Here is a 19990-nt window from a genome sequence, read left to right on the forward strand (position 1 = left end):
AGGTCTTTAGGTGACTGCAATAGACAATATGCTTAGCAGTAAGAGATTACTTCCTAAATATAAAAAAGAATGATTTGAAAATTTAAAAAGTAACACTTCATTTTTTATTGGTACAATCAGACTTATTGTGTCCAATAAATTAATTATACACTTATACTGTATATTTCTAAAACTATGTATTTACAATGAATGGTATTCAAACTTCCTACAAATAAGGCATACTGCTTGAAAAGAGGAGAGCTTTAAATATAATCATGAAAGAAGTTTACAATTTTGAGTCTTAAGCTTAAACTAACAGAAAAAATTATTAGAAATACATAATACATTTATTTCCTTGCTTGAGTTTAAGGGATTCTAACATTGTTCAAGGTAATTCACTGACCATATGTATCATTTCAAAATATAATTGAAAACAAAACAAAAAAAAGATAAATATAAATACATGGAAATTTTAGCAATTCAGGAAGGGTGTCATTTGAACAAAAAAATGCAGGACTTTCTGGGAAATGAAAAACAAATGAGTTCAACAAGCTTGCCAGATATAAGATGAAAACATAGAAATAAATTATATTTGTATAAATAAACTTAAAAAAGACACCATTAATTATAATGGCAATAAAAATGTAAGGTAACTAGAAATAAATCTAACAGATTAATGAAGACTCCATTGGAAAAAAATATATAAAATTTTACTGAATGACATTAAAAAAAGATATAAATAAATGAGAAGTAAAAACATTTACACAGACTGGAAGATCTAAATTTATAAGACTGATTCTTACCAAGTTAATCTATAAATTCAATAACACAACATTTCTGGTGGAACTTATATGCACAGGAAGAGTAAAGAATAGGCAAAGCAATATTTAAAAAGAACAGGTGGGGCAACATGTCTTATCAAATATCAAGACTTTATGTAGCCATAGCCTGAGGTATTAATAAAGAGAAAGACAAATAAACCAATGAACCAGAATAAAGGGCCCAGTGTGGCATCTCCATCGACATCTCTCTGCGGAATTTCAGACCAGCAAGTATTATGTGACCATCATTGATGTCCCAGTTTGAAAAACTATAAAAGTCACTGTGTATCTCTAACACATACAGGAACCCTTTTGTTGTTGTTGTTAAGTGGCTTACCAGGAACAAATAAAAAATACTGTATTATTTGTAGGGTAATTACCATGTGTTTTTTTTTGTTGTCTATTTATTTATTTATTTTGTGTGTGTTGAAAAGTGTGTCATGCCTCATCTGAAACCATATCAATTGATCTGTGATTGAGGAAGCTGATAGTGAGAGTGGGGAAATTCCACTGTGGTTACCCCTACAACCATCTCAGAGTCTTGAACAACAGGGTCTGGTTTTATTCTCTTTTTTACTCATGTGTCTCTTTTTGGTGAGTAAAAGTGGCTCAATTGTCTTTTCCTCAATTGACTTGTTAAGCTTTTGTGTTTGCTTGTTTTTGTTAGAGCATCATAAACTATAACATACCTAGGAATAAACCAAATAAGAAATATTCAATATGTATATGAAGCAAACTATACTATTCTCTACCCAAAACATCAGTAAAGATGTAAATGACTGGCGCAATAGAACATGTTCTTGTGCTAGACAATATTATTTAAATGTCAGTTCTCCCAAAGCAAAACTAAAGTAAATGTAATTTCAATCTTTAAAAAAGTTCAAAGTGAACTTTTATGACCTTGGAAAAATTATTCTAAAGCTAATTTAGAAGAGCAAAGCCAAGAAATTAAGAAATTTAAAAAAAGTTAAGGACTTAACTTACACATTAACAATGAACCTTGAACTGTAAAGCTAGAGTAAATAAAATAATAATGTACTGGCAGAGAGAAATAGATCAATGGGACAGAATGGCAGGTCTAGAAATAGAGCTGCATTACCTAGATAGAAATTTAGTATAAAGTTTATATTTAAAATCAATAGCAAAAATGGAGAAAGGATCATTCAGTAAATGATAGTGGAACAATGACAAACGGGTATCCATTTGGAGGATATGCAAAAATAATAATAAATGCCAAGTTAAATAAATATGTAAGTTACATGTGATATAAATTGTGAATAAGGCTTTCCCCTTCCTTAATGACACAATAATATGAAACATCTATAATGAAAAAGATGAAAAGATTTGAAATATGAATGTCAAAGTTCTGCAGAACAAATGACCAATAAAGTTAACAGACTTCATAATTCCATTTTATATAAAGTACAAAACAGAAAAAACTAATTTATGCTGTTAAAAGACAAAATAGTAGTTAACCCTGGAGGGTGAGGTGGACACTAGTAATCGGATAGGAACTCCAGTGTGGAAGAGCATCGAGGGTCCTGGTAAGGTGTTTCTTTAATGTAGGTTTCATGATCTTGGTGCTAATTCCATGAGGATGGTTCAGACTGTAAAAATTCACAGGGTCATTGTCTTAGTTTGCTAATGCTGCAGAATGCAAAACACCAGAGATGGATTGGCTTTTATAAAAAGGGGGTTTATTTCACTACACAGTTACAGTCTTAAGGCCATAAAGTGTCCAAGGTAACACATCAGTAATCAGGTACCTTCACTGGAGGATGGCAAATGGCGTCCGGAAAACCTCTGTTAGCTGGGAAGGCATGTGGCTGGCGTCTGCTCCAAAGTTCTGGTTTCAAAATGGCTTCTCCCAGGACATTCCTCTCTAGCAAGCTTGCTCCTCTTCAAATAACATCACTCACAGCTGCACTCTGTCCAGTCTCTTTGAGTCAGCATGTTTTATATGGCTTCACTGATCAAGGCCCACCCTGAATGGGTGGGGTCACACCTCCATGGGAGTATCCCACCAAAGTCACCACCCACAGCTGGGTGGGGCACATTCCAAGCAAATCTAACCAGTACCAAAACGTCTGTCCCACAAGACCACAAAGATAATGGCATTTGGGGGACACAATACAGTCAAACCGGCACAGTCATACCCTTGTGATCTGGGTACTTTTCTGGGTAAATATTCTACTGACATAGAAATTTTTTTAAAATTGTGATAGAATGGGCGCACACACACACATGATAACCATCTGTCCAGCTAGCTAGCTAGCTATACTGTATATCCTTCCACATACCAAACTGTTAATTGCAGTAAATTTAGGGACAAGAGTAGCATGGAGGGATAGTGAGAGAGGAGCATGGAGGAGATCAATATGAACTTTTACTTTTAAAAACAGAGAAAAATGAAAAATAAAAAAGCCTGCAAATATGACATATACCATTGAAGACTTATGATTTACATGCAGTGAAGGCAATTCTGTAGGGCATACTTTACCTGTGAATCTAAGATGTTGGAAATTTCATGTGCACCAACATTTACTTCATCCAACTGTAAACAAAACAAGCTTCTGGCAACCTGGACAAAATCTATAATGGAATACATTTTATGAAGAACAGAGCATTTGAACTCATCTAAATAAATCTTACTTTTTCCATATGAAGTTGAAGCTATTGTTATAATTAATGTTTTTACATAAATTATCTTAAAATGATACTGAGTTGACAGTTCAAATAAGGAGAAAGACAGGTTTTAACTTATTTCAGTTAACTTTGCTAAAATTAATAAATCGGTAACATAATAATAAAGAAAATACAAATCATAGCCATATCTAATTCTTCACTTCTCGTATAATGAATAGAACCTTTTCTGAAATATATGGCAATATTATGACTTATGGCTTTTCTAGCTGGAAGGATTCAAGGGTTTAATAACAGTTATAGCAGCAGCTAACGTTTATATAACAGCCTCTATATGCCAGGCATGGTGCTTAGCAATTTCATTCTCATAACAATCTCTCGAGATAGGTCCTCTTATCCTCTCTACTTTACAGATGAATAAACTGAGGCTAAGCAGGTTTAGTAAACTGCCCAAGCCCACCAGGCAAATAAGTCATAGGACAAACATTCCATTAATGCATGTCTAACTTCAGAGTTTCTGTTCTTAGCCATTATACAATGCTACCTGATATAGGCCCAGCAAACTGTAAGCTTCTTCAGAACACAGAGTGTAACCTATTCATCTATATATCCTCAAGTGTTTTTTACTTTGGCTATTATCCTAATTTCCAAGGATCCTTTTCATGTTCTCTGATTGTTCCTATTTTACAACATCCTACTCTGATTTCATGGGTACATTATCCTTTTATAAAAGATGCTAATTATAGTTAATCTGAAGCTTTCTTCTGCTCTTATATTATTTCTCTTTTTACTGAGCCCTGTTTTTCTTTGTCTACTAGTTTGGGATCTATATTTTATTTTGGAGGACTTCTCCAAATGTCTGGTGACCCTTGGCCATAAGTTCATAGTTAAACACCAGGCACTAAAAATGTTGGTTGTAAATTTTGAGTCCATAACTTGCCTTGACAATTGTTGGGTTTCACTACAGGGCAATCAGATAGCTAGCTGACATTTTTATCCAGTTTTGTCAGAAAGAGTCCTACAGTCTTCTGTCTACATACATTATAAACATGGCTGAAAATTTTACTGACAATCTGGGTGTGTGATATGAGTGATGACTCCCAATACACTTGCCCAAATTCACTAACTGCTAACAACCATAGGTCCAGAATCCCTCTGGTTTAATTTCTCAAGAAAATACACTTCTTCTTCCTTGGAGGCATAAAAGTTGCTGGACTGCTCGAGGGGGAGCAGGGGACAGCATTTATAATTGCTCCTTATACAGTTTTCTAACAGTCTTACTGTTTTAAATGCCCTGCCTAAACCCATTCTTCTGTAGTACTCATGCTTGCAATTCCTAAGTTTTCAGGGTTCTGAGGGACAAACCAGCTCTTCCCCATTGTGATTCTCTATCTCTTCAGACACTTGGGCTTTACCTGCCTCTGACCACTAATTCATTTACTTGCCTCATTCACTTTTTGCCCTCATATATTGTGGTTTTTGTTATACATATATTTCTGCATCTTACGCTCCTTATTATTTGGGAATGATCAGTTCATCACTTCAAAAACAAAAGGTGAATTTACTTTTTTAGCAATACTGACATTTTAAAATGATACAATGTTGCATCTACTAAACAAAAAACAATTAAATACTTAATGCTGTTGAGGATACAATAAAACTGTTACAGTCAAACATTACAAGTGCTAGAGAAAATACACATGTAAAATATCTCTTGAAAACAATTTATTGATACCTATCAAAATTTCAAACCATTTGTGGCTATTTATCTTAAGAAAAAGAAGAAAAAACTATATTCACAATGATGTTAAATATAGTATTATTTTTATTTATCAGCTACTAAGAAAACATCAAAATTCCCAATAATGGAAAGGCTTAAAATTATAGTATGATAAATTAGTGTTATATTATGCTCTCTTTAATAAGAATAATCATATAGCATCATAAAAATATTTAATAAATCATATGAGCTGAAAAAGAATTAGAATTAATCTCACAGCGGTAAAATTAGGGCTTTCACATTTTGTCTTATTGTTTTTTTATTGTTGCTGTTTTTGTTATTACTAAAGGAATGTTTATGCAATAATTAAAAAAATATATGATGATGATATTTAGGACCTAAAAGGTTCTAATGAATTTCTCCTTTCTGCTGACCTAGCAAGGCCAGAAATTCTAGCTGAGTCTTTAGAGTCTTGATTAAGGAACTTGAAACGAATGTGGTTTCATTTTTTTCTCTCTCCTTCTCAAACTCTTAAAGAACATTTAATCTTAATGAAAATGAGTCATTACAACTCTTTGACTAAGTTTCTCTTATAATACAACCTGATGAACCTAACATTACCTCCAAAACACACTGTCCCCTTTGAATCTACTTGCACTTGCTGCCTCAGGGCTTGGTGCTGCTCCTCCGTGGGCTGAATACCAAGATAATTTAGAGCCTAGAAGGAAGAAGACTCATATGAAGCAATTTTTTAAATCTCCAAAGAATAAAACTTTTAATTATAACTTTATTTTACATTCCAATGAAAAAAATCAATAACAGGTGCAGTGACCAGAATGAAGAATTAGATGCCCAAGGAAAGCCTGCAACTATTTATGGACTAAATACCTGGAAAATATTAGCTTCCTAATTCTACCACCACCTCCATTTTTTTTTTTAAAGACCAGCACTTTGCTAATGCCAAAACTAGAAGCAGAGCACAAGAACCAAAAACAAAGTAATTCTCAGTTTAAACTATACAATCTGTCAGAAGAAAAATAGCAAGGGAATCTTACTAACTTCAATTTCTATAAGTAGCACTCTAAAACATGAATAATATTTTGTAAATTTTTTGTCTTTGAAATCAAATTGAAAGTTGGTAGGAAATGGGTTAAATAAAAAATATTCTAACTTTTGGCTTGTCAGTGACAGATTCATACAAATAGCAAACTAAAAAGTTGTCTCTAACACCCATCTCTTTCCTTATGAGAAAAGTACCTTCTTTCAGCATCCATCGCTGGTTAAAAATGGCAGAGACTGCTACTTATATTCTAATGTTCATTCTTTCCTTGTTCTTCAGTAACAGAACTGCAGTTTGTAGCTAGGAACACTGCCATCCATATAAAAGACATTCTCCACCTCCCTTTGCAGCGTGAAGAAGCTGCATGACTATGTACTAGCCACGGAAATATAAGGGGCAGCATTGTAGAATACTTCAGAAGTCTCGTTACAAGTAGCAGTGGGTCCTTCTTGTCCCTTTTCCTTCTTTCTTTGGGCCAAATTTTAAAAAGAAAAATAAATAAATAAATAAAAAAGTGCTGGAATTCCAGCAGTCACCTTGGTTTATGAGGTACCTCATAAGGATGGTAGAGCAAGGGAGTTGGAGCATGGGTCCCTAACACTGTAGGACCTCCAAGCTAGTTTAGGATTACCTTCTTTCAGGCTTCTTTTAGGTGTGAGAGCAATACATTTCTAATTGAATATTACTGGTTCTCTAGAGATAGCAAAACCTAACCTTAATAATGCATGGGGCCTGACTGGATGCCCTATTATTAGATTCTATCAAGAACATATACACAGTGTTAATCACATTAGATCGAAAAGGTATGCCAAGTTTAATATTAGTCATTATCCCGTTATAAATTTCTTCCTCCTTTAGAATCTGTTAAGTCATTCATCACATCACTCAACAAATATTTACTTAGTGTTTACAATTTGTAAGGCACTAAACTATGCACAGGGATAGACAAACAAGTTACAGTCCCCACTCTCAAAAAGCTTATGATCTCTAAGATGGGAATAACATGTAATTAAATGTAATAAGGTACAATACGTGATTTAATAGAAGGGTACACAGGATACAAAACGGTTAATATATAGGTGACAGAAGAAGAATGGAGAGAAGGAGAATATCAGGAAAGATTTCTTGATTCTTAAAGCTTAGTCTAGCATCTTCTGCCTGCCCTATCTATGCAGTCAAAAATATTTCCCTAACATCACATAGAGTAATGATTCTTAACTTTTCTGTGTTCTTTTCCCGTTAGTTATGAAATGTTCCAAACTACAAAAAAAAAAGTAAATAAAATAATACAAAGGACACTCATGTGTCCGCTATCCTCAAACATTCATTGACATTTGCTTGAAATTTACATATATATGAAATAAGTATAGATATATGAAATATAAATATATGAAATAAAACATTATAAGCTTGGCTGAAAGCTTTCTCTATTGTTCCTCAGCAGTAAGCATTATCCTAAGGTTGGTGTATCCCTCCTAGTCACGATTTAATGCTATTACTAAATAAGAATGTATCTTTGAATAATATGTACTCTTGCTTTTCATCCTTAAAATTTACATAAATAGTATAAAAGAATAACTCTGATTATTTTAATTTCTACCTCAATATTATATCACAATTTTTCAATTTTGCTATCTGCAAAATTAGTTTACTTATTTTAACTTCAAATAGTATTCCATTGTATGTATATATTATACGTTATTATTCATTACTTGTCTGATGAGATTTTATAATTATTCCAATCTGTTTTTATTATAAAAAATTACACGTCTCCTTGTATAGTTGTGTGAAAATGTTTCTACAGTATATCAGGAAATGCATTGTCAATACGTAAAATATTGTAGAATTGCTCTCCAAACTGGTTATAATAATTCTTGCACACCAGTATTATATATAAGCATTCCTATTTCTCTACATTTTTAACAGCGTTTGGTGTTTTCATGCTTTAATTTTTATCAGTGTGGTAGATATGAGATAGTATGTTGTTTTTAAGCTGAATTTCCATGATTACAAGTGAGATTGAGCTTCCTTTACTTGCTTATTAGCCATGTTTTTTACTCAAATTATTTAGAGGTGTTTTTAAATTTTCATATATAAGAGTTTAAGAGATATCTTTTTGTTCACTTTCATAAATATTCTGTGGGGACTTGAGAAGAATGTGAATTGTCCAATTTCAAGGTGCAGAGTTTATACTCTTATAAATTTTTCATGCCCTTAAATTTTCAATTCAAGAAAGTGGGTGTGTTAAAATCCCCCATTATGCTAGTGGATTTATAAATTTCTCCTTGAAATTCTGTCAACTATTTACTTGAAATATTTTGAGACTATATTGTTAGGAATTTTTTGAATCAAGACTCTTATGTTTCATGAATGAATTATTCTTTTCATCATTATATAATCAACTTTTTCTATCTCTAGTAATGTTCTTTCCTAAAAGTCTATATGCAAATAATAATAAGCCTATTAAAAATAATATTTGCTTGGTATATCTATTTCTACCACATATAAATATGTTTGCCTATCTCCACATATAACTCCACTGTAAAAGTATTTAAGCAATACAGTTCATAAATTTGGAATCCCTTATAATCCATCCACACTCTAGAGCAGAATTTCTCAGTCTCTCCACTGCTGACATTTTGGGCCAGATAATTCTTTACCGTAGGGAGTTGTCCTAAATTGTAGGATGTTTAACAGCATCCCTGGCATTCATCCACTAGATCCAGTAGGACCACACGCCTCCCAGCTGTGACAACAAAAATGTCTCCAGATACTGCCAAATGTCCCCTAAGGGGAAATGTAACCCTCTGTCTTTGAGAAACACTGCTCTACATATAAACAATATTAAGCTTGGTGTATAACCTTTCAGATATTTTTCTATGAATATAGTAGTTGTATATTAAAAATATATAAAATATATTGCAAAATTGAAATTACACTATCTATAGTGGTCTGTTTTTTTAAAAAAATATATCAATACATCACAGATAGCTTTCTATTCTCTACAATTTAGATCAATTCCATGCTTTTTCAAACTTGTTCCAATAACGCACTCTCTGTACTGAACATTTTATTTAACCATTCCTCTTGATTGCAATTTAGATTATATTCAACTTTTTACTATTAAACAATGTTACAAAGGTCTAGTACTCTATTCTTTATGGCAATAATTCTTAGACCTCGTAAGCTATATGACTTTTCTTATAGTTTTACACAGCATAATTTTTTTAAATTATGAAAGATTTGTACAGCAACTTATAAAATTCTTGGATATTTACTACACTATTTCATTAAATCTTAGCATTTAATTCTATTTACTTCAGCTTTTGAATGTAGTAAAACATTACAAAAGCCCCTTTTGAAATTCTCCCCAGAGGTAACAACTGTCAGATATTTAATTTAATATTCCCAAGCATTTTATTTTTATTATATAATATTTGATACATACTAAAAACATATATGCAACAAATATAAGTTTTAAACCAGGACAATAAAATAAAACATCCATGAGCCCATCCCCCAATTTAAGAATTACAACACTGCTAATACGGTTGCATCCATATCACACACCCCTGTCCTACATCACCAGAGGTAAAAGCCATTATTAATCAAATGTGTTTATTATTTCCATACCATTTACTTCAAAATGGTTTGTCAAATTTGTAGGTAACCCCGGTATGCTGGTGTTTTAGCTTCATAAAAATGTTGTAGCTAGTCTTGTGAAACTTGTTTTCTTCACTCTACAGTATGGCTCTATCATTCATCCATCTTGCTACATGTCACTGTAACACTGATTCATTCATTCCTTTTTTTTTATGCGGGGGGGGCAAATTATTATTTTTTTTTTTTACTTTTTTTTTTCATTTTTATTGAGATTGTTCAGATATCATACAATTATCGAAAGATCCAAAGTGTACAATCACTTGCCCCTGGGTACCCTCATACAGCTGTGCATCCATCACACTTAATTTTTGTTCAATTTTTAGAAACTTTTCATTACTCCAGACAAGAAATAGAGTAAAAGATGAAAAAAAAAAAAAAAAAGAAAAGAAAAGGAAACTCTAATCCTCCCCTATCCCTAACCAACCCCCCTCAATTGCTGACTCGTAGTATTGATATAGTACATTTGTTACTGTTTATGAAAAAATGTTGAAATACTACTAACTGTAGTATATAGTTTGTAATAGGTATATAGTTCTTCCCTATATGCCCCTCTATTATTAACTTCTAATTGTATTGTCATACATTTGTTCTGGTTCATGGAAGTGATTTCTAGTATTTGTACAGCTGATCATGGACATTGCCCACCATAGGATTCAGTTTTATACATTCCCATCTTTTGACTTCCAACTTTCCTTCTGGTAACATATATGACTCTGAGCTTCCCCTTTCCTCCTCATTCACACACCATTCGGCGCTGTTAGTTATTCTCATATCTTGCTACCAACACCCCTGTTCATTTCCAAACATTTAAGTTCATCCTAATTGAACATTCTGCTCATACTAAGCAACCACTCCCCATTCTTAAGCCTCGTCCTATATCTTGGTACCTTATATTTCATGTCTATGAGTTTACATATTATAATTAGTTCCTATCAGTGAGACCCTGCAATAATTGTCCTAATGTGTCTGGCTTATTTCACTCAGTATATTGCCCTCGAGGTTTTGTCATCAACCCATTTTTTTTTAATATGGTTTTGTTCACTCACCATACATTCCATCCCAAGTAAATAATCGATGGTTTTCTGCATGGTCATACATTTATGTGTTCACCACCTTCACCATTATCTATATAAGAGCATCTACATTTCTTCCACAAGGCAGGAGGGAGAGTCAAAGAAGGTAGAGAGGCAAAAGAAAGAGGAAACAAAAAAAAATGACAGCTAGGAAGCAGCAAAAGGAAAAATAACCTTAAATCAAAGTAGAATAAAGAATCAGACAATACCACCAATGTCAAGTGTCTAACATGCCTCCCCTATCCCCCCCTTATCTGCATTCACCTTGGTATATCACCTTTGTTACATTAAAGGAAGCATAATACAATGATTCTATTAGTTACAGTCTCTAGTTTATGCTGATTGCATCCCTCCCCCAGTGCCTCCCCATTTTTAACACCTTGCAAGGTTGACATTTGCTTGTTCTCCCTCGTAAAAGAACATATTTGTACATTTTACCACAATTGTTGAATACTCTAGATTTCACCAAGTTACACAGTCCCAGTCTTTATCTTTCCTCCTTTCTTCTGGTGTCTCACATGCTCCCCACCTTCCTTTCTCAACCGTATTCATAGTTACCTTTGTTCAGTGTACTTACATTGTTGTGCTACCATCTCCCAAAATTGTGTTCCAAACCACACAATCCTGTCTTCTATCACCCTGTAGTGCTCCCTTTAGTATTTCCTGTAGGACAGGTGTCTTGTTCACAAAGTCTTCCATTGTCTGTTTGTCAGAAAATATTTTGAGCTCTCCCTCATATTTGAAGGACAGCTTTGCTGGATACAGGATTCTTGGTTGGCGGTTTTTCTCTTTCAGTATCTTAAATATATCACACCACTTCCTTCTTGCCTCCACGGTTTCTGCTGAGAGATCCGTACATAGTCTTATTAAGCTTCCTTTGTATGTAATGGATTGCTTTTCTCTTGCTGCTTTCAGGATTCTCTCTTTGTCTTTGACATTTGATAATCTGATTATTAAGTGTCTTGGCGTAGGTCTATTCATATCTCTTCTGTTTGGAGTACGCTGCGCTTCTTGGATCTGTAATTTTATGCCTTTCATAAGAGATGGGAAATTTTCATTAATTATTTCCTCTATTTTTGCTTCTGCCCCCTTTCCCTTCTCTTCTCCTTCTGGGACACCAATGATACGTACATTATTGTACTTTGTTTCATCCTTGAGTTTCTGGAGACGTTGCTCATATTTTTTCATTCTTTTCTCCATCTGCTCCTTTGCGTGTAGGCTTTCAGGTGTTTTGTTCTCCAGTTCCTGAGTGTTTTCTTCTGCCTCTTGAGATCTGCTGTTGTATGTTTCCATTCTGTCTTTCATCTCTTGTGTTGTGCCTTTCATTTCCATAGATTCTACTAGATGTTTTTTTGAACTTTTGGTTTCTGCCATATACATGCCCAGTGTTTCCTTTACAGTCTCTATCTCTTTTGCAATATCTTCTCTAAACTTTTTGATTTGATTCAGCATTAGTTGTTTAAATTCCTGTATCTCAGTTGAAGGGTACGTTTGTTCCTTTGACTGGGCCATAACTTTGTTTTTCTTAGTGTAGGTTGTAATTTTCTGTTGTCTAGGCATGGTTTCCTTGGTTATCCAAATCAGGTTTTCCCAGACCAGAACAGGCTCAGGTCCCAGAGGGAAGAAATATTCAGTATCTGGTTTCCCTGCAGGTGTGTCTTATAAAATTGCTCCATCCTTTGATGCCTCGGGTCACTGTGCTTTTCTGCAGGGTGGAAATGGTAATATAGTATCAGCAGGTGATGCCTGTTAGCCTATAATTCTTGACTGGTGTGAGGAGGTATGGCCGTGTTCCCCCAGGCTCTGGGGTCTGGTTCTGAATGGAAAGGGCCCCACCCCTTTCCTCCTAGAGAAGACAGAGCCCCCAGGTGGAGGTCATTAGCATTTCAATGGTCTTGCTCTCTGCTTGTGCTGTCTCCACCCTTCTCCACTTCACAGCCCTGGAAACTGAAAATGACTGGGGCTTTCTCCACTGAGCCGAAAAAGAAACAGATAGTCCCCTTCAGACCCAGTCCAAGACGACCCTCCGGCTCTTCCAGGTCAGTTGTCACCCAAAGCCTCTGTCTGTTTTTTGGGGATGCGTACCTGTAGTGAGCAGTTCACACTCACTACTTAAAACCCCAGTTGGAGCTCAGCTGAGCTATACTCGCTTGCTGGGAGAGAGCTTCTCTCTGGCACCACGAGGCTTTGCAGCTCTGGCTATGGGGGAGGGGGTCCCACAACTTGGTTCCGCAGGTTTTACTTACAGATTTTATGCTGTGTTCTCGGGCATTCCTCCCAATTTAAGTTGGTGTATGATGAGTGAATGGTCTCGTTTGTCCCCCTGCAGTTATTCTGGATTATTTACTAGTTATTTCTGGTTTTTTGTAGTTGTTCCAGGGGGACTACTTAGCTTCCACTCTTCTCTATGCCACCATCTTGCCCCTCTATCCATTCATTCATTTTTACTGTTAAATAATATTTGACTCAATGAATACGACACAATCGATTCATCATTCTCCTGTAGATGGACATTAGGGTTTTTTGCTATAAACAATGCAGCAATGAACATTCTTGTACATGTCTACTATAGAACAGGGATAAGTTTCTTTAGAGTATACACCTAGGAGTAGTATTGGTGGGCCTTTTCCTGACTGACTAGATTGACTAGTGGAAATTCTTTATGTATTTGGGATATGTACTGGTTTGTATATATTATGTCCCCCAGAAAAAGCCATGTTCTTTGATGCAATCTTGTGAGGGCAGACATATTAGTGGGGATTAAGTTGGAACATTTGGATTAGGTTGTTTCCATGGAAATGTGCCCCACCCAACTGTGGGTGATAACTCTGATTGGATAATTTCCAAGGAGGTGTGGCCCCACCCATTCAGCATGGGCCTTGATTAGTTTACTAGAGCCCTATATAAGCTCAGACAGAAGGAGCCAGCTTGCTACAGCCAAGAGGGACACTTTGAAGAATGCACAGAAGCTCAGAGAATAGAGGCAGTTTGAAGACAGCCGTTGAAAGCAGACTCTTGCTCCGGAGAAGCTAAGAGAGGACAAATGCCCCAAGAGCAACTGAGAGTGACATTTTGAAGAGGAGCTGCTGCCTAGAGAGGAACATCCTTGGAGAAAGCTATTTTGAAACCAGAAATTGGAGCAGACGCCAGCCATGTGCCTTCCCAGCTAACAGAGATTTTCCAGATGCCATTGGCCATCCTTCAGTGAAGGTACCCAATTGTTGATGCATTACCTTGGACACTTTATGGCCTTAAGTAACTGTAACTGTGTAACTAAATAAACCCCCTTTATAAAAGCCAATCCATTTTTAGTGTTTTGCATTCTGGCAGCATTAGGAAACTAGAACAGGATAATAATACTTTATATGTTATGTGTTTTGCAAATGCTTTCTCCCAGTTTTGGGCATAACTTTTCACTTGTTTTATGCTCTCTTTTCATGGAATTTCTTATGGACATTTCCCAAGCATGTTTTATAGTATTACTTCACATATTTCCAAATGAATAGCTTTTAAAATTATAATTTTTCTATAGAGGGTACCATTCTGTACATATCACTATAAGACTTTCACTGCTCAAGGGTGGCTTAAAATATAATTCACATACTATAAAGTTCACCCTTTTAGTGTACAATTAAGTAGCTGTTAGAATATTCAAAAGTAGTGCATCAATCACCACTATCTAAACTCCAGAACAATTTTATCACACCAAAAAGAAACTCCACCCATTAAAAGTCACTGTCCATTTGCTTTGCAGTATCTAAAAAACAGTGCCTTGTCCAGAGGAAGCAAATGATAAGTATTTGTTGAAAAAAAAAATTTTTTTTTATCTTTAGTTTAGTAATATAAGATGGCTGGATTTGATATACTTACGACCTCTTCTGATCTGTTACAAGACTGGATGAAGGGAGCAGGGTAAAATCACAAAAGTAACATAATATAGATGTATCCTTGACTGCATATCTAATGTTTTCCTGGTTGGAGAAATTTTTTAAAATATAGAAACATATCTAGAAAAAACTGGGCAACACCTAAAAGTTCACCAGTGAGCGATAACCACAGTTAATATTCTGGTAGGCAGAGCTTTCAGACTTTTACCTATGTTTAGATCTATTTAAAAAAAAAAAAAAGAATCAAACTATACAGACTATTTTGAAAAATTTGTTGACTCAATACATTACACATAGCATTCCGTATTAATGATTACAGTTCTTAAATATACCATAATATAGTTAATCAATATCCCACTGTCACCAATTCTTCACTAATATATAAACAGAGCCACTGTGAATGATCTTCCAAACATCTTTGTCCCTTTGTCCAATTATTTACTTAGGAAAAATTCTTAAAAGAGGGATTATTAGCTCAAAGTGTAAGCATAATTTAAATTTTAATATATATTGTAAAACCATTCTCAAGAAAGTCCATAACTGTTTTTAATTGTTAAAATAATCCTTAGTTTTTCCATCTATACAATTAACATAATAATACCTTCTAGAATATATGTGAGGTTAAAAAATTATTTCTGACAATACAGGGATGATCCTTTGGGAACCCTGCCTTTAAAAAAAAAAAAAAATCACAAGATACAAGTAAACAGCAGCAGTTAAAAAACCTTAAATGCTTACTTATCTGAGCTCAGGAGAAATACTGATGACAACATTTATGAAGAAAACAGGAATACATACAAAAAAGTAGGTACAAAAAGCTACTTCTGCTCTTAGAGGTCTGCTAATTGCTGACAGCCCAAAGGCTTTGAGCAAGAGATAAGCATCTAGGGTCAACAGATGGGAAGCAGGACTAAGTCACCCAAATAACACAGGAACCCCAAAAGACAACACCCTCAAGTAAAATGGTAAACCAGGGGAAATCCTACAGAAGAATACGGAAAGATGAGACAGTAAGAAGCCCCAGAAATTAGTCCCTCTGAATCATTTCCTACTGAACTGTCAAAATCGTCCGAAACAACTATTTTGAAATTCTGGAGTCTAATCAGACACTGTATAGAATCCAGGGATGAGTGGGAGGAAAAGGCTGGTAAATTGCAACAATTTAGGTGAGTTTCACTCTCCCTGCAGTGGCTACATTCCCCTTCCCCCAGCCTTCTGGAGGTCAGCAGTGGTACTGCAGCTCAGGCTCCTGGCAGGTGAGACATAACATAGTCCTCCAAACTCCAGGACATGTGGTCTGATCGCAGATCACTTCTTTTGATCATCTATTTCAGACTGCTGGGAGCTAGCTCTGAGGATGGCCATTGTTCCAATCCTTCTCAGGCAAAAGTGGCAGAGAAATCTTAAAGACAATAACCTTTCTCAAATCTACAGGAAACAATTAAAGGACTGCAATAACTAGGCAAATGATGAATCAAGAAAACTTTAAAACAAGAAAGCTTTAAAAGCTATAGAAGAAGCTCTTGGTCCCCTTTCCCTCCTGCTGTGGGTCCCTGGCCCTGTTCCTGAGGGAGCAGAGTGGCCCCTATGAATGTAATGGGTGCATGTATGTCAGTGCCAATCTACCAGATGGAAGTCTGAGAGACTAAGCTGGAGAACCTGTCTCAGGCTGGTTCTCCCAGACTTTGGCCTAAGGGCAGAAAAGCAGCTTGCAAACAGCTGGGACAATGTGAGAAATAATTACGTTAAAGCAGCCTGGGGCAAAGGACTATCTGCATTAAGTTACTCAAGAGAGCACCCAGGTGGGGGTGAAAGTCTATTTCAAAGAAAGTAGAGGGGACATTCACATGAATGCCTGTAAACTATAAATGGAGAATTCCTAAGGCCTCTACCAAGCACAAGCCCAGGTAAACAAGGAGGCTCCTTGGCTCCACAGAGGCTCAGATAAGACAGAGAGGACTTTACGCTTCGCACATGCCTTGGGCTGATCTTGATAGGAGGGCTAAGCTCTGAAGGATACCACCAGCCACAAAAGAGCCAATATGCAAAGACAGTGAAATGTGCTTTTCCTTTTTGTTTGTTTGTTTTGTTTAGCTCCTGGCATTCAAGAAAATCTCTGTCATTTCACTAGCTGGATACAAACTTAAGGGATGGACAGCTCAGAGAATAAATCCCGGAGGTAACACTTGAAAATATTAAAATGTACAGTGTGCAACAAAAAATTAAAAGACAAACAAAGAAACAAGAAATGATGGCCTATCCAAAGGAACAAGATAAACGAAGAAACCATCAATGAAGAGGAAGAGACTTGGGACTTACTGGACAGAGTTTTAAAAACATGATCCTGAATATGGTCAAGGAAATAAAGGAAAACACAGAGAAAGAATTAAAGGATATGAGGAAAACAATGAATGAACAATATGGAAATTGCTTTGAGATTCTCAAAACTAACAAAACAGAAATAATGGAGTTAAAGAGCATAATAATTGAAATGAAAAATTCCCTAGAGGGTTTCAATGGTAGATTAGAAGTGGTAGAAGAAAGAATAAGTGATCTCAAAGATGACAGAATTGAAATGATTCAGGCTGAGCGGCAGAAAGGAAAAAAAATTTTAAAAAGCAAACAGAGACTAACAAACTTATGGGACACTATCAAGCACGCAAATATATGCAGTATGGGAGTCCCAGAAGAAGAAAGAGAGATGGGGGCAGAAAGAATATCCACAGAATAATGGCAGAAAACTGCTGTTCCGGTTTCCTAATCCTACTGTTATGAAAAATACCAAAAACGGATTGGCTTTTCTAAAAGGGGGTTTATTTGGTTACACAGTTACAGTCTTAAGGCCATAAAGTGTCCAAGGTAATGCATCAACAATCAGGTACCTTCACTGGAGGATGGCCAATGGGGTCTGGAAAACCTCTGTTAGCTGGGAAGGCACGTGGCTGGTGTCTGCTCTGGCGTTCTGGTTTCAAAATGGCTTTCTCCCAGGATGTTCCTCTCTAGGCTTCAGCTTCTCTCCAAAATGCCACTCTCAGTTGCTCTTGGGGCGTCTGTCCTCTCTTAGCTTCTCCAGAGCAAAAGTCGGCTTTCAACAGCCATCTTCAAACTGTCTCCGTAAGCTGAAGCTCCTCTCTTAGCTTCCGTGCATTCTTCAAAGTGTCCCTCTTGGCTGTAGCTCCTCTTCAAAATGTCACTCTCAGCTGCACTACATTCCTTCTGTTCGTCAGCTCATTTATATGGCTCCAGTGATTTAATTTAGACCCACCCTGAATGGGTGGGGTAACACCTCCATGGAAATTATCCAATCAGAGTCATCACCCACAGTTGGATGGGGCGCATCTCCACGGAAACACTCAAAGAATTATAATCTAATCAACACTGATACGTCTGCCTACACAAGATTACATAAAAGATAATGGCGTTTTGGGGGACATAACATTGAAACCGGCACAACTTCCTAAATGTAATGAAAGAAATGAATATGCATATTCAAGAAGACAAATGAACCCCGAAAAAGATAAACTTTATGAGAATCATGCCCAGAACATGTAATCAAATTGTCCAACACCAAGGACAACAAAAGAATTGCGCAAGTTGCAAAACAAAAAGAGTGAGTTATGTACAAGGGCATCCTAATAATAAGTGCCAATTTCTCATCAGAAACCATTTAGGCAAGAAGACAGTGGTATGAAATATTTTAAGTACTTGAAGAAAGCAAATGCTAATGAAGAATTTCATAACCAGAGAGACTATCTTACAAAAATGAGGGAGAGGTTAAGACATTACCACTAGACCTGTCCAACAAGCAATGCTAAAGGAAGTTCTTCAGACTGAGAGGACATTAGACAATAGATCAAAGTGACATAAAGAAGTAAAGACCAATTATAACTACTGGTAGTATTATATTGTACTTTTTTGTAACTTCACTTCTTACTCTTCACAGGCACTAAGATGCAAATGCATGAAAAGTAATGATAAATCTATGGTTTGGGACATACCATGTACAAAGATATAAATGGTCACAAATTTTAAAAAAGGGGGGAGGTGAAGGGGCACAGTAACAGTGTATGTGTATACTACTGAAGATAAATTGGTACCAAATCAAATATGATTCTTATGTTGAGAAAGAAATGAGCAGGGACTCAATACAGTACAATACAAAAAAAATAATAATAATAAAATAAAGAAAGAAAGGAAGTAAGCATTAAGGAAGAATTAAGGATCAAAAAATGCATAAGACTTACAAAAAAAATACCAAAACAGCAGAAGAAAGTCCCATATTATTGGGAGTTACTTCAAATGTAAATGGACTAAACTCTCCAGTCAAAAGCAGAGATTGGCAAAATGCATAAAAAAGCATGACCCAACCATATGCTGTTTACAACAGACTTAACTGAAATTCAAAGACACAAGTAGGGTGAAAGTGAAAGGATGGGGAAAAACAAAACAAAACAAAATGTACCGTACAAGTAATAACCAAAAGAGAGCTGAGGTAGCTATACTAATATCAGATAAAACAGATTTTAAGTCACAAACTGTTACAAGGGACAAAGAATGTCACATATATTGATAAATGGGTCAATTCAACAAGTAACATAATAAATATATATGCACCTAACAGCAGAGCCTCAAAATACATGAAGGAAATATATTGATAGCTTTAAAAGGAGAAATAGATGGTTCTACATTAAGAGTAGATTTCAATGCACCACGTTCAGAAATGGATAGAACATCTAGACAGAAGATCAGTAAGGAAATAGAAGACTTGAACAATACCCTAAACCAGCTAGACTAAGAATATGTAGAACACTTCATCCATAGCAGAATACAGATTATTCTCTAGTGCACATGGATCATTCTCCAGAATAGATCATATGTTAGGTCACAAAACAAGTCTCAATAAATTAAAAAAAAAGAAAAAAAAAGAAATCATTCAATGATTCAATGTATCTTCTCCAACCATAATGGAATGAAGCCAGTAATCAGTAACAAAGAGGGAGAAATGGAAAATTCACAAGTTTGTGAAAATTAAACAACACACTCTTAAACAACCAATGGGTCAAAGAAGAAATCACAAGGAAATTAGGAAATATCTTGAGGCAAATGAAAATGAAAACACAACAAACCAAAACTTACAGTATGCA

General features: G+C 35.5%; 1 protein-coding gene across 1 annotated transcript in view; it reads right to left on the reverse strand.

The window, feature by feature from the left end:
- Positions 1–19990, reverse strand: part of STXBP4 (syntaxin binding protein 4) — a 186704-nt gene that overhangs the window by 130905 nt on the left and 35809 nt on the right. Inside the window, exons 7-8 of the mRNA XM_037810123.1 lie at positions 5785–5881; positions 3301–3392 (exon numbers count right to left, since the gene is read on the reverse strand). Coding sequence (XP_037666051.1) covers positions 3301–3392; positions 5785–5881 — 189 coding nt within the window. The remainder of the gene's footprint in view (positions 1–3300; positions 3393–5784; positions 5882–19990) is intronic.

Source organism: Choloepus didactylus, chromosome 18, assembly GCF_015220235.1.
Source record: "Choloepus didactylus isolate mChoDid1 chromosome 18, mChoDid1.pri, whole genome shotgun sequence".
NCBI lineage: Eukaryota > Metazoa > Chordata > Mammalia > Pilosa > Megalonychidae > Choloepus > Choloepus didactylus.